This window comes from Poecilia mexicana, unplaced genomic scaffold (assembly GCF_051168715.1).
Source record: "Poecilia mexicana isolate PSO_F unplaced genomic scaffold, ASM5116871v1 scaffold_15, whole genome shotgun sequence".
NCBI lineage: Eukaryota > Metazoa > Chordata > Actinopteri > Cyprinodontiformes > Poeciliidae > Poecilia > Poecilia mexicana.
The window spans coordinates 30,582,005-30,597,020 of NW_028263384.1; the positions used below are offsets into that span (position 1 = coordinate 30,582,005).

Below are 15,016 nucleotides of genomic sequence, written 5' to 3' on the forward strand. Positions count from 1 at the left end.
CCGAAAAGATGCGACTAAGAAGCAGATTTAGAAGTACACTGAAAGCTACGGAATTTGTTAAAAGCTGTGAGCTTCGCTGAAGTTAATAAAAAAGAGACGCTGAAATACATGCTGAGAGTGAAACTCCTTCCTAACGATAAAGTTAAACCACAGATTTAAAAAGAAAATTAAAACGGGAGACCGCGGATAATATAGGAAATAGGGCCCCCTTCACTTCCGGAGTGCAATGGTCCCATTTCCAAATAAGGTAAGAGGCTAACAGTGGTCCGTCCCCGCCCCTTTCTGTTTGCTGCAGCGAGGCCCTTCTCGATCCTCCTGCTGAACATGAACAGGTTTGCAGACCCCGCAGCGCCCCCTGCAGGGTCCTCACCTAATGGCCTGGGAACAGACACTGGGACCGGATGGATCCCGGAAACAGGAAGTGATGCAGTTTATCCAGCAGAGGGCAGCGCGCTCACACAAACTACCGCTTACCATTTGTAAAGTTACCCAGTCAAAAATTAACTGAATTTAATTGATAATTTAATGTGGAATGAGATGAAAACATGAGGGAGGGTTATTAATTCACTGATTTGGCTTAAAACTAAATACTTAAATATTTAGTTTAAAGAGAAATATTTAACTTGCTAATAAACAATTTAGCTAGCTGGTTAACTCATTAGGTTGCTAATGTTTAGCTCTGTTCAAGCTGAATATTTTGCTGATAAACTAAATAACTGAATAACATGGTGGAAATATGACTTTGAAAAATGAAACTTGTGCTTTTCACTGATAGATTAAATTATCTAAATTATTGCAGCTAATTTTTTACTGTTAACTTTACAAGCTACTTTACAACTTGTACCCATCAAACTCACTAATTACTCCTAAAGCTAACACAAAACAGAAACATATGCTTTTAAAAAAAAGTAAAATATTTTGTGACATATAAAATGTCCTAGATGAATAACAAATAACCGGAGAGGTTATTATGGTTTCAGGACAACAAAGTCAGAACCGCAGCTAGCTAGTTGGGTTGTCCAGTTCCGGTTCTCTAATTCCGGGGAGACAAACTTCCATACTCTCTAACAGCTATTCAAGAAACTTTAGTTATTAGCATTTAATAAAAAACAGCAACAACAATCAGAGAGGCGCTGCAAGCTGGTGGAGTAAAACAATGTTAACTGGTTTAACTGGGTATGGAACGATGTGTGTCCCAAAATGTGCAAACAAAATAAATAGAAAAAATCCTAATAAGGTCATAAACATGACCGCGGACTTATGGCTCAGAAATAAATCCCCAATACTGGGTCGATTGTGGAGGGAAACCCAGTGGGTCAGAACCGAGTCAAAGGCAATGCTACTGAATACATGCAAAACATAAAAAATAATTATTCTGTTTATGAAACAGAAATAATTTTATTCCCGAACAGAACCGGGAGAACGTTCTCTGACTGTCGGAACTTAAGGATCAACGGTTCAAAAGTGAACCGAACGGATCGGACCTGGATGGTTCGGAACCGATCCAAGTGGTTCTGGTCTCAAACTGATCATCAAAACTTTAGAGATTAAATCAAATGAGATCTAAAAGACGAGATTTAAAATAAAAACTCTGGACCACCGGTGGAAGACAGAGACAGCATCCAGAGCCCGCGGAGGGCCTCCAGAGGGCGGCCCGAGGAGCGGCAGGGCTCCGGGAGGAGCGAGCCGTCCAGGTAGAGCGGGAAAACACGGAAGCTCCGCCCACTGGGGGGAGGAAGGGCGGGGCTAAAAGTGGTTTGTGGAAAAAAGACCGAGAAACACAGGAAGAGGTCTCACTCTGCTGGTTTTTCTCGTTTGTCTTTTAATCCCGAGATCAACATTCTTAGTAACTCCAAAGAAAGATGGTTAATGAGCTGAACTTATGGAGCGATTTCCAGTCATTATGACCAACAACATGCTTTTACACTTTGGGTGTTTAGCAGCAGCATTAGAAGAGTCTATGTTGGACATCCAACTGTCTCTACTGCACACATTTATGCTTATATGTGATCAAATCTACAACCTTGATGGTAATAAATGCTTATTTTGTGGAAAGAACACAGAAACAACAAATTGTGTTTTCTACAAAGCTAAAAAAAAACAAAAAACATCAAATATCTTTGAAATAAGGTGGATCAAACCAAACATAAAACTTCCTGAATCTGTGTCTAGAGATATAATAATATTTGGTTATTATAGAAAAACAAAACTCAGTGGTAATCTTATGATCTAACATTTTGTCTGGTGAAATTCTTTATTCACAAACAGAAGCGCTAGCGCTGCTCTTCTCCAGTCTTTAACATCTCTTATCTGAATCCCAGTTTTATTTTAAATCTTTAAAATATATTAAAACATGTGAAGAGCTGTGAAATATTAATAGTGTAGCCAGGGCATCTTGTCCTAGAAGTATGGTGCTGCGCCCTCTTCCTCTTGTCCATATATGGAAGATGCTGTGACAGAGGGCAGCTAGTTTGTTATCGAGACAGGAAATCAGCATTTACATTTAAAAGCAGGTGATCGCTGAGGGGGTCAGGTCCCAGGCTGATGACTCGTGCAGAGGGGACATATTTTAGAGAGACGTCAAGAACGCCGTTTACTGGTTTCACTTTAGAGAAGGTTGGCCTGCTGCTGTTTCAGTTTTTGTTTTAGTTTTCGATTTGTTTCAATTTCAGTTTTGCTTTAGTTTAGCTTAGTTCTTTTTGGATAGTTATTGTTGATCAAAAGTATTTATTTATTTTTTTGGTTTTGTTTAGGGAAGGGGAGTTTCTATTGTCCGGCCCCCAGCTTGTTTTAAACAGGGACCTATGCTGTCCCTGGGTCCTAGGCTGTTTTATTTAGATCAGTGTTTCTCATCCTTCTGCCACCTGGATTGTATCTCTGGGTGATTAACAGGTTTCTGCAGTACCTGATGATCCTGCAATCATTTGGATCAGCTGTTCTGGAACAGAGGCTCATCTAGAACATGCAGAGCAGGGGGGAGGTGAGGACCAGGGTGGAGACACACTGGTTTAGATTGAAGAAGGAAAGTTTTTCTTTTCTTTGCTGTATTCACCAGGGATTTTTGTGTGAGTGTGTTTTTGTTGAGGAACACTTAGGTGTATTTATTTATGTTTGTGTTTTCTTTATTATTATTCCTCCCCCAAGCAGTCTAATTTTATTTAATTAGGTTTTAACTATTTTTCAGCTTTAAGGTTCCCAGGGCCAGCATAGACTCTCACTTTTAGTGTGGTCACTTCTGTACAATAAAATAAATTGTGACTACATTTGAACTCAATAAACTATGTAATTTTCAGCAGTGCCTAATCGTTTTACAAACTTACCTGTATGACCTGGTAAAAGAAGATCTAAGGTCACAATAGAATCGATTAATGCCTGTTAATTATAAAACATGTACTTCCTTGTTTTTGGTGCTTTTAGTTTATTAAATGACGTAGACGCTGTTATTTATAGATTTCCACATTGCCATACTAGTTTGGAAATGTTTTGGTAAATGAAGTTACAAATCCTGAGCGTAAAGGAGATGTTGATTAGGTCAGAGGTCAAACCGGGAGTGACTCATCTCCTCTCAGAGCAGCAGTGACTCTGTGCGTCATGACGTCAGCGGCAGAGCGTCAGCCGCCCTGCTCCTGGCGTGCAGCTTTCAGAATAAAGCGCCTCTCTATCACATGTTCAGGGTCTCGGGTCCGGGCGGTGTTCCGAGTCCAGGTGAGTCAGACCGTTCGGATCCGCTCCTGGTAAACGCGTCACGGGATCCCAGCTGGTTCCGTTTGGCGGTTTTGACGTGTTTTGTCCGCAGTAAGGAGTCGTTTCCGAACCGGGTCGGTTCTGATCTGAGCCGCGGACCCAAAAACTGAGCTCAAGTAGGAGTAGCAATACGTGAACGTATTTTTACCAAAACAAGAGTAAAAAGTATCCGTCCAAGAAAGTATTTGGTAATAAGGCGACCCAAGTACTGAGAGTAACGCATCAGAACTTCTATCATTTAATATGTAAAAATGACGTCATCATGAGACAGAGCGAATATAAAGTTATGTGGAAATGTTGGGAATCATTTTCTTCAAATCAGTTTCTTTCAATATAAAACTTATGAAACGAAGCAGAAGTGCAGCTGGTGAATTTTGGGTTAAAACATTTTGTTCTTCATCCAGTGAGCAGCAGGAAATCCACAAACTTTATTCAGTTGAGAGTAAAAATAATAAACTATAAAATTACTCAAGTAAAAGTATATGGTAATGTAGTAAAAATACTCCGAAGAGTTTTTTCCCCCTAAAAAGTTACTCAAGTAAATGTTTCTCTGGGTTATGTAACACAGTAACGCTTCGGTTCTGGTTCTGGTTGAGCAGCTGGTTCGATTTATTCATGTCAGTTTATTTCAGCACCACCAGCTTATAACATAAAACTTACAGTAGGGATGGATATTAAATCAATAAATATGGTGATAGACACATGATCGATTTTAGATCAGAGGAAGATCAGCTGATTTATCAGGTATAGATCAGTGATTTATTGGAGGTTTGAGTCCAGCTTAACGCCTGTGGATGTGAGGAAAGGTTCATCATATCTCAGATGGATATGATCCATCAAAGGAAACAGTTTATTAATAATCTGGTTCTGATTCAGTCCAACATAAATGATGAAGGTTTGGAAGATCATCATGTTTGTGACACATCAGGTTCTAGAGTTATAGATCTCCTTTAGTGAAACTCAGTGAAAATAAAGTCAGAGGTTATTAAACCCATCAGAGTTATGGAGAAGTATCGTTCTGTCTTCACTCAGCATGAGGTCTGGAGACCAGAGAGAGAGAGGACTGAATCCACTGACTGAAGCTACCGGTCTGAGCCAGCATTGAAGCTAACAGTCTGAGCTAGCATTGAAGCTAATGGTCTGAGCTAACTTTGAAGCAACCGGTCTGAGCTAGCTTTGAAGCTACCGGTCTGAGCTAGCATTGAAGCTAACAGTCTGAGCTAACTTTGAAGCAACCGGTCTGAGCTAGCTTTGAAGCTAATGGTCTGAGCTAGCATTGAAGCTACCGGTCTGAGCCAGCATTGAAGCTAACAGTCTGAGCTAACTTTGAAGCAACCGGTCTGAGCTAGCTTTGAAGCTAATGGTCTGAGCTAGCATTGAAGCTAATTTTCTGAGCTAGCATTGAAGCTACCGATCTGAGCTAGCATTGAAGCTAATGGTCTGAGCTAGCATTGAAGATACTGGTCTGAGCTAACTTTGAAGCAACCCGTCTGAGCTAGCATTGAAGCTAATGGTCTGAGCTAGCATTGAAGCTACCAGTCTGAGCTAGCATTGAAGCTACCGGTCTGAGCTAGCATTGAGGCTACCGGTCTGAGGTAGCTTTGAAGCTAACGGTCTGAGCTAGCATTGAAGCTACCGGTCTGAGCTAGCTTTGAAGTTATATTCAGGCTAACAGGATCAGAGTCAATATGAAGGTTAAATTTCCCACCATGATGATCTGATCAGATCCAATAATCTGATCGTCAGCTGGACGAGCAGCGAGGATGAGGGTGGCTAAGAACTGCAGCCATTAATGGGGTTAATTATTACACCTGAATCAAAGATGGCTGCTTCTCACTCTGAGCTGGGACGAATGTGAAAACTGAAATATTTAGAATCTAATCCTGCAGCAGCCAGAATGAATCTATCTGAATCAGAACTCTGAACTTTATGTGTAGTCTGGAGCAGACTGGTTCTGGTTCTGCTGACGGCCATGTTGTTTCTCTCAGAATGTCGACGACGTCTCAGAAACACCGTAACTTTGTATCGGAGCCAATGGCGGACAAACCGGTCACGGCGCTGGCCGGGATCGGAGACAGACTGGGCCACAGCCTGACAGAGCAGGGCTACGATAAGGTAGAACCCGACAGAGCCACCGACCCGTTCCAGCCCCCAGGGGTCGCTGCCGCTCCAACAGGCACTGTGCATGAACCTTTTGTTTAAGATGTGAAGGTCTGACCTGGTTTGAACCCTGGTTCTGGTTCTGAATCATCAGTGCCTGCAGGGATCAGAACCAGGACTGGATCAAGTCCAAATGGGTCAGCCCTGAGCTGAACCTCTGACCCAACTCGGTTCTGTTTCCAGGCCTACGTGGTTTTGGGTCAGTTCCTGTTGCTGAGAAAAGACACGGAGCTGTTCTGCTATTGGTTGAAGGACGTCACCGCAGCCAATAGCAAGCAGGCTGATGACTGTGCCCAGTGCCTGAAGGACTGGTGCGACGCCTTCCTGTGAGGACGCCACGCCCATTCCACAGAGGCCCCGCCCCTCCGGAGGCCCCGCCCCTCCAGAGGCCCCGCCCCTCCAGTTCCCGCTCTGCGTTGCTTTTCTGAGCTGCCAGATTTTCTCCTCCTTATTCTGTAAATGTTTGTCATTAAATCTCGTTGCCCAGATGTTTGTCTGATTCCTGATGAAGGTTGCCGTTTGTCAGAGCTGCAGGTTCAGCAGGTGAGGGGTTCCCTGACAGGTTTGGATCAGAGTTCTGGTCCAAAGTTTCAGAACCGCCTGGAGGAAAAGAGCCTCAGAGCAGACTGAAGGTTCTGGAGCTCCTCCTTCGACCCCAGAACCTTAAAGATCAGGGGTCTCCCAGTCCCATCTTCACGGGCTGCCATCCTGCAACTTCTAGCTGCATCTCTGCTCCAAGACATCCGAGTTCCCTCAGCAGCGTTCATTGGGGCCTGCCTATGCAATGCATGGCAGGAACCTACTGTTCTACACCCAATAAGTGGTCTCTATTATTTATGCTTCTTCCGTCACCATTACTGCGGTTCGAACCGCTGCGAGCTCCCCCACAAAAGTGCTATCAAAACATCTGGCTCAATCCCGGGAAGGGAGCTATTACTTTTAGTGAGATTTGGAGTTAAAATGGTGACATAAATTGCAAAAAACAAGGCTGGGTGTCTCATAAGGATATGAGTTTTTTTCAAAGTCTGTCTGACACACACAAAGCACAGTGGATTAATGACCAACTCCCCCTCACGGCCACAAATATCACCCTATTGGTCTCAAAGTCGGTCATGACATAGATACACATGCTTTCTCCTGTAAAATGTTTTTGAAATTTTTCTAGAACAGGGGTGTCCAAAGTGGGTCCTGGAGGCCCGGCATCCTGCGTGTTTTATTCTCTCCCTGGTGGTAACAACCTCCTCAGCAGGTCCATACTCTCCTTAGGCCTCTAACGAGCCATCATTTGATCCAGGTGTGTAAAACCAGGGAGAGACTAAAACATGCAGGCTGCCGGGCCTCCAGGGAACTTTGGACACCCCTGGTCTAGGGCTTATGGTTTTCTGTCAAGGTCCTTCAGACCAACACTGAGTGTCTCACAAAGATAGGAAGTTTTTCTCCACCATTCTGTCTGACACAGAGAGCACAGGTGCAGGTAATTAATTACCATAGCAACGGAGCCCAGACAGGGGCAGAGAGCGGTCTCGCAATGCATTGTGGGAAAAATAAATATTTCCTAGGACTATTTCTATTTCGCTTACATAAATTTATTCCTCAGAATTTCTGAATGTGAATTAAAATCCTGAATATGAAGCTTGAAAATTTGCTAAAAAAAACAATTCTCCTCTGTCTTTATTTTTTTTTATTTCGAACCGTGAGACGTGCTCCTGGCTCTGACCAGGACTGGAGCAGGTCAGGTCTGCACGGACATGTTCCTGGTTTAGCATCACAACACTGGGTCCAAACTGAGCACACTTTGGCAGGCCCCGGTTAAGTTTCTTCAGGAATTTAGTTCAGTTCTGCAATGGGCCGGAACCAAGCCGTTTGTCTGGTCCAGGTGTGTTGAGCAGAGCTGCAGAACGGTAGCCCTTGAGGACTGGACTGGAAGGTGTTAGCTTAGCATGAAAGCTAAGCTAACACCTTCGGAGACAACATGATGTTAAAATCTCCCGATAACAATCTGATCAATATTTAGCAATAAATCAGATCTAAACTTCAGTGAGAAACAAAACAGACTGCAGCTGGTGGCTGGGGTCAAAGTTCACAGCTTTATTCACCAGTCCAAGAGTCCAATTAGTACCAGTTCAGAACCAGACCTGGTCCTGTCTGTTTGCAGACCCATCGGTACCACTCAGCGGTTCTGGTCCAGAACCAACACAGAAAGTGAGGTCATAGGTCACAGCTTCTGTTCGTCTCCATGGCATCTTGATGATCCCACTGCAGGTCAGAGGTCGCCTCCAGATTGCTTGGATCGGAGCAGGATGTTGTGTGGAGCCCTTCAGAATAAAAGCATCAGTCTCTCCTGAGGGCCTCCAGGTGCTGGAAGGCGGCGCCGAGGGCCCAGCTGGCCTCCACCTGGCGGACGGTCCGGGCCAGCTGCAGAACCAGAGCACAGGACAGGTCGGTTCCAGGTCAGAACCGGGTCAGAGGGTTCCGGAGGTCCGAACTCACCCTGAGCTGCTTGTGGGCCGGGAAGCCGAGTTCCTGCAGCAGAACCGAGATGTAGACCAGGTCCAGACACAGAAAGGGGTTCTGGAGGTCCGGCGGGCCGCGGCACACTGCAGACAGCCGACCAATCAGAGACAAGCAGCAGGTCACATGACTTCCTAGAGGCTTTTTATATGAACTGATGTACAAATTCATCTGGTGTTTTAGAAAACGTGTTTCTGTATTTAATGGCGGATAAAAATGTTCAGAAACAGTTTATTGTTTTTTACATTTCATATAAAAAAGGTTTGGCAGCAAAGTGTAATGAATACAGCAAACATTTTAATATAAATAAATGTTTAACATTCTATAAAAATCTGGTCTGCAAGAACCTCCAGGTTCTGGTTCTGCTGGACCCGACTCCTAATTCTGATGACGTTAACAGCATGGTGTGAAAGCTGCCACCAGGGGGCGCCCTCTCACCTCTCTCAGCAGCTTGGCCGTAGTCCGACACTCTGATGGTTCCGCCCGTCGCCTCATCTGCAGAACCAGAACCAGAACGTCAGAAACCAGCACTGATCCAACAGAACCAGAACCTGTCTCATCCTGGGTCTGCAGGAGGTCTGGTCCTCTCCAGCCTGACCTCTGACCTCTGTGCACCACCATGGATCTGCTCATCCTGTCTGCTTTCCTGACCAATCAGAGCGCAGCGTGCGGTAACCAGCGGACTGATCAGGACCAACCGGGTGAAACGATCCAAACGATCCTGAAGAGTTTTAATCCTGGAAGCTGATTGGCCAGAAGCAGCTGCGTTCACAAGGTTATCGACTAATCAGCAGCCAGTTTAACCACTCGATGTGTTGCTGCTTTACCAGTTTTCAAATATTAATATTAAATATTAGGAAATATTAATTCACTCAGCTGGTATCGACAGGGTTTAATATACTCCAAGGTTTTCCCTCGTTTTCAGATTTTATATTGAAAATGTTGATTTTCATTTTGTCAAATGCAATAATAAGTTTATGAGAAGCTGCTGATCCAGTTATTGAGCCACTAAAAGGGAGAATATCCTTAGAGACTTTAACCAGGAACAAATTGGAAAGATAAGATTGAAATATTTATCTTTCCAAAATAAAAGAAATGCAATTTAAAACTATAAACAAAATTTATCCAACTAATGACTTCCTGAGGTTTAAAATGGATGTGGATAAATGTGAACCGTAAAATAGCAACTAAAGATTTAGATCATTTGTTTTTCACGTATGAAACTGTTCAATATTTTTGTAAAGATCTTCAGTTTAATCAATGACCAGATCATTGATTAAACACAAATGTCGTTTCTTTAAAACCATTTCTAATTTCATACAGTGGAAGAATGAGTTAAATTTGTTTGATAATCTTTGTTTGGTGAAGTCGAAAAATGCTTTGAAGTATTTGTTTGTTTTTTCTTTATGTTGTTTATTTATGTCGCCCTGCTTTGTCCTGATGTATTTAATTTGTCTGTTCTGGTTTTTTTACTGTTAGTTTTGTTCTGTTTATGTGTTTACTATGAATTCATGATGTAAACATTATGGAACCTTTATCAGGTTGATTTATATAAATAACGATAAAAAAAAGTTTTTACCAGTTTCCCTGCTAGCTAAGCAAAACGCAGCGATGGATGCTAAGATGCTAACACTAGCAAACCGCTCAGAAACAATATTATCAGGAAACCAAGACTAAATCAGATCCATCGCTGCAAACTGAGAATCAATAATCCAAACAGTTATTGATTTCTAATCTCTGATTTCTCTAAATGTTTCATCACTGATTACTTAGGCGGAGCTAAATCAGAGCTCTGGACTCTTCAAACCTCACCAGGATGTTATGGCGATAACAGGCAGATCTAAATGTAGTTTGATTAGCAGACATCACTAGCCGAGCCAGAGCTGCTGCTGCTCTCCGTACCGATGGCCTGAAGGTTGACGGCGCGGTCGTAGTAGAAGGAAAAGGCGTAGAAGTCGATGTCCGCCGCCTCAGGCACCGCGCTCAACTTCCTGTACAGAACCTTCTGGACTTTGTTCAGGCACGCCTCGTAAACCGGCTCCCCTGGAAACACAGAAAGCACTCAGGTTCCTACCTGCTGCATGCTGGGAAATGTCACAGACCAATCAGATGCCTCTACCTTCCTTCTGGCCCTTCAGGATGTAGACGATGTCAGCGTGTTCCCAGCTGCCCGAGAACCCTGGAGCAAGGCAGGGGCTGACCCGCTCAGCACTACCCCCTGCTGTCGGAACACAGAAACACACGCTAGCCTTTAGCTACAGGAAGCACTGCCAGGCACTTCCTGTTTCCTGTTCCAGCCTGAAAACACACCCAGCCACAGGAAGTCAGACAGGAAACACACAAAACCAGAACCAGGTTCTGGTTCAACATGGCTCATTTCAACACCTGGTTTACAGAACAGAACCAGAACCGGACCCACAAACGACTCATGACTTAAGGCCAGGTCAAAGGTCAGATACTTACAGGGGGGGGTGTCCACGCCTCCAAGGACAGCGAGCCGAGCTGACATCAGACCCAGACCCAGATAGCTGCAGACAGACAGGAAGTCACTGACCGACGGCTCCAATGGGTCACATGACTGCACCGTGTGACCCAGGTAGAGGGTGTGTGCGTGTGTGTGTGTGTGTGCGTGCGCGTTTGTTTGTAATACTTTGTCGGGACCATTTTCCTGACACATACTTCGCTGTGGGGACCAATTGCTCTTTGTGGGACCAAAGCCTGGGCCCACAAAGGGAAATGCTGTTTGTGGATCGGGGGTCAGATTTAGGACTAAGTGTAAATTGAGTTTTGGTTGGGATTAGGATTAGGATAAGGTTTAGGCTGTAGAAATGAATGGAAGTCAATGGAAAGTCCCCACAAAGATAGTCAGACAAACATGTGTGTAGACGGTGTGTGTGTGTACCTGTGTGTGTAGACGGTGTGTGTGTACCTGTGTGTGTAGACGGTGTGTGTACCTGTGTGTGTAGACGGTGTGTGTGTACCTGTGTGTGTAGACGGTGTGTGTGTACCTGTGTGTAGACGGTGTGTGTACCTGTGTGTGTAGACGGTGTGTGTACCTGTGTGTGTAGACGGTGTGTGTACCTGTGTGTGTAGACGGTGTGTGTACCTGTGTGTGTAGACGGTGTGTGTGTACCTGTGTGTGTAGACGGTGTGTGTGTACCTGTGTGTGTAGACGGTGTGTGTGTACCTGTGTGTGTAGACGGTGTGTGTACCTGTGTGTGTAGACGGTGTGTGTACCTGTGTGTGTAGACGGTGTGTGTGTACCTGTGTGTGTAGACGGTGTGTGTGTACCTGTGTGTGTAGACGGTGTGTGTACCTGTGTGTGTAGACGGTGTGTGTACCTGTGTGTGTAGACGGTGTGTGTGTACCTGTGTGTGTAGACGGTGTGTGTACCTGTGTGTGTAGACGGTGTGTGTGTACCTGTGTGTGTAGACGGTGTGTGTACCTGTGTGTGTAGACGGTGTGTGTGTACCTGTGTGTGTAGACGGTGTGTGTACCTGTGTGTGTAGACGGTGTGTGTGTACCTGTGTGTGTAGACGGTGTGTGTGCCTGTGTGTGTAGACGGTGTGTGTACCTGTGTGTGTAGACGGTGTGTGTGCGGTTGAACATCTGGAAGGATCTGATGTCATCGATTGGTGACATCTGGATGGTTTTCTGTAATGAAGAGAGAACAACAGATTCTGGTTCTGGTTCTGGGCTGCTGACCACCAGAACCGAGGTGAACAAAGCGGGTCATGTAATACCCGTCCTCACTTCATGACGGGGACTGAAGGTGATCTGGGTCGAGCCGCCGCCGAGGTCCAACATCCCAACGGTGGGCCGGTCCGGACCCTGCAGCCCGCCTGGAACCAGAACACAGCTTTATCAGAACCGGGTTCAGAGCTCCAGATCCCCTGTCTCCCAGGCTCAGTGAAGGCACCACCAGGACCTCTGGCCTGGTTCTCTGCTGGTCCAGAACCAGGTCGAGACGGGCTCTACCTGCTCCCGTCCAGAAAACAGAACCGGACTGGACCAACCAGCCCAGTTCTTCAGAACCACTGGTCCTCCAGGCGTTGGATCGGATCAGAACTTCCTGTTTCTGCTCACCTGTCAGGAAGTTGATGGTGATCCAGGCTGAGATCCCTGAGGAGAGAAGAAGAACCGGATCAGGTTCTGAAATGTCACCAGAACCCATCCAGACTCCGCCTCTTGGTTCTTAAGGTTCTGACTGAAGCTGGAGGCAGAACCCGGTATCGGGTCGGCTCTGGAGTTCTCCAGGAGCATTTGGCTCTCAGCTGGACCAGACCGAGTCAGACCGGACTGGACCAGAACCATTCCTCCAGGTTCGGGTGGTTCTGGACGTTCTGACCTCCTGGTCCAGATCCCGACCCAGTGATCCCAGGTTCTGGAATCGGGGTGGTTCTCCAGAACCTAATCTTTTTAAAGTCATTCATAAGCAGTCCATATGGGTCAGAACCGGGTTCAGAACTGGTTTCACCGTCCGTTAATCTGACGGATTATCTGCCGTCACATGGCTCCTCCAGTACCACCGGTACCGGCCCGGGTCGCCAGGCCCATATGGCCCTCCTAATAAACGATGTCCAGTCCGGTGTTTCCCACATGCTGAGCGGGTTCTGGAGAACCTCCACAGGTCCAAGAACCGGCTGATCCGCCCCGGTACCGACCCGGTTCTGGAGCAGACGTACCTTCGTCGGTTCCGTCCATGATGGACACGCCGTCCTCTGTGGACAGGAAGGGAGACTCCCGGAACAGCGCCCTCACCTGGACAACAAGAGAACCGGATCAGAACCAGAACCGCTGGACAGATTTCGACCATCAGAACCAAACTGGACAGAACCTCCATGGTTCTTCCAGAACCTCACAGCCAAAGCTCCCGGGTCAAATAGATCCAGACAGAACCAGAACCGGGTCAGAACCTCACCCGGTCCAGCAGCTGCTCGGCCTTGTCTCCAGGCAGCAGCCTCAGGCCGGCCGTGGCTTTCAGAACCACCGGGGTTCTGGTCCACTGGGACGGGGGGACGACGGACCGGGCCAGGTCCAACAGCGCCATGATGCCGGCGGAGCACTGCAGAGACGAGACGACACCGATCAGAACCATCACCGAACCGGGTTGACCCAGTTTCTCCTCTGACCTTCTGTGGGTCGTCGGCGTACGCGGACAGGCCCGGTTTTATGGCCCGGAACGTCTCCCGGTCCAGACTGGGAAACCCTGAGGAGAAGGACCAAACCCAGTTCAGCACGACCAGAACCAGAACCTCAGTCTGTCCCAGTTAACAGTGGTTAGATGCTTCAGAACCACCAGAACCCGGTACCTCGGTTCTCCATCCGGAACCGGAACACGTGGACTCTGGTCCCAGTGCTCCCAGCATCAAACATGACTCCATACTGGAGTCCGTCTCCTTCAGAGGAACCGGGCTGGGCCGGCCCGGTTCTGTGTGAGGCGGGTCGGTGCGGCGGCGGCCGGTAGGAGGAGGAGGAGAACCGCTGGAGGAAGAGGAGCAGAACCAGAACCAGAACCAGGAGGAGGAACAGGGCAGCCATCTTGGATCGCATTCTGGAACCACACCAGGTTTTGGGTCAGAACCACCAGTTCAGCCCGCAGCATGATGCTGCCATAACCGAAACCGAAATGATCCCGAATCAGAAAGGTTCTGCTTTGGTTTCATCAGACCCGGTTCTGGATCCAGATGTCCTCCAGGAGGTTCTGGCTCAGTTTATCTGATCTGTTTGGTTCTGAACAGATCAGTCCAGGTCCAGAACCAGAACCAGATGACTGAGACTTCTGAACGGAACCTTTATGGACCTGTAATGAGCTGGTTGTAAGCCCGGTTCCGCCGGTCCAGTGAGAACAGCCTAAAGCTTTATGATGAACCGAACCGGGTCTGGGAGCAGAACCAGAACCTCCTGACCATCTGAAAGACGGAAGCAGAACTCACCTGGTTCCGAAGGGAAACAGCTGGCTGAGTTCGAGCCCAGGTTCCGACACGGTTCTGATAATGATGATAGCGTGCCGAACCGGGTCAGCTCAGACTGAACCCAGTCGATCTTCAGGTTCCGTTCAAATAACCGAGCATGACCCGGAATAACTCTCCGAACCGGACAGTTCCTGAACCGAACCGAACCGAACCAGTCCGCTGCTCCAGGTCAGCTGGACTCCAGCAGGACCTACCGGTACCGACCCGGTCAACTTCCGGATAAACTACATTCCTGTTTGCAACCGGCGCGCAATAATGACGTCAGGCCACGCACGGTGATGTGGATGGTAATACGTCATAGAGAGAGAGACACTGAATTTATTAGTTTGTTTATTTATTTTACTGTTCATGTTTATCATAGTTCAAAGGTATCCCACCCAGTTTGTTTTGTTTATTATAATAAGTTAATTCCTTCAGAATTTTATTTTGTCTGTTTTGTGCCTTGATCCTCTGTTCTAACATTTCCTATACGTCATTGAACGTGTCTGTTTTACGTGTTTTCCTCCGACGTGCCGTTTGAGGGCCGGTCTTCTGTTTTTCGTTCTGCTGATGAGCCGTTAGGCACCAGGTGTGTTAAGGTGTAAAAGCAGCACTTTAAACCATTCAGACCAGCACAAGAGACAATC

General features: G+C 46.5%; 2 protein-coding genes across 3 annotated transcripts; one reads left to right on the top strand and one right to left on the bottom strand.

Annotated features, from left to right (window-relative positions):
* Positions 1–3,518: 3,518 nt before the first annotated feature.
* On the top strand, positions 3,519–6,392 carry LOC106908877 (barrier-to-autointegration factor A-like). Of its 2 annotated transcripts, none has more exons than XM_014975119.2 (3): positions 3,519–3,705; positions 5,733–5,859; positions 6,088–6,392. In XM_014975119.2, exons 2-3 carry the CDS (start codon positions 5,734–5,736, stop codon positions 6,232–6,234), a joined length of 273 nt encoding a protein of 90 aa, XP_014830605.1. In that variant the 5' UTR covers positions 3,519–3,705; position 5,733; the 3' UTR covers positions 6,235–6,392. The 2 variants fall into 2 exon arrangements, with proteins under 2 accessions (XP_014830605.1, XP_087869525.1); XM_088013399.1 differs by lacking the exon at positions 3,519–3,705 and adding an exon at positions 3,729–3,882.
* Positions 6,393–8,101: 1,709 nt separating this feature from the next.
* On the bottom strand, positions 8,102–14,642 carry entpd6 (ectonucleoside triphosphate diphosphohydrolase 6). Its single transcript, XM_088013389.1, has 14 exons — positions 14,352–14,642; positions 13,728–13,969; positions 13,548–13,624; positions 13,332–13,480; positions 13,101–13,171; positions 12,502–12,537; positions 12,169–12,257; positions 11,990–12,069; positions 10,879–10,943; positions 10,535–10,636; positions 10,318–10,458; positions 8,854–8,910; positions 8,395–8,501; positions 8,102–8,319 (listed from the first exon to the last, which is right to left on the bottom strand). Exons 2-14 carry the CDS (start codon positions 13,966–13,968, stop codon positions 8,236–8,238), a joined length of 1,299 nt encoding a protein of 432 aa, XP_087869515.1. The 5' UTR covers position 13,969; positions 14,352–14,642; the 3' UTR covers positions 8,102–8,235.
* Between the last annotated feature and the right edge of the window lie 374 nt (positions 14,643–15,016).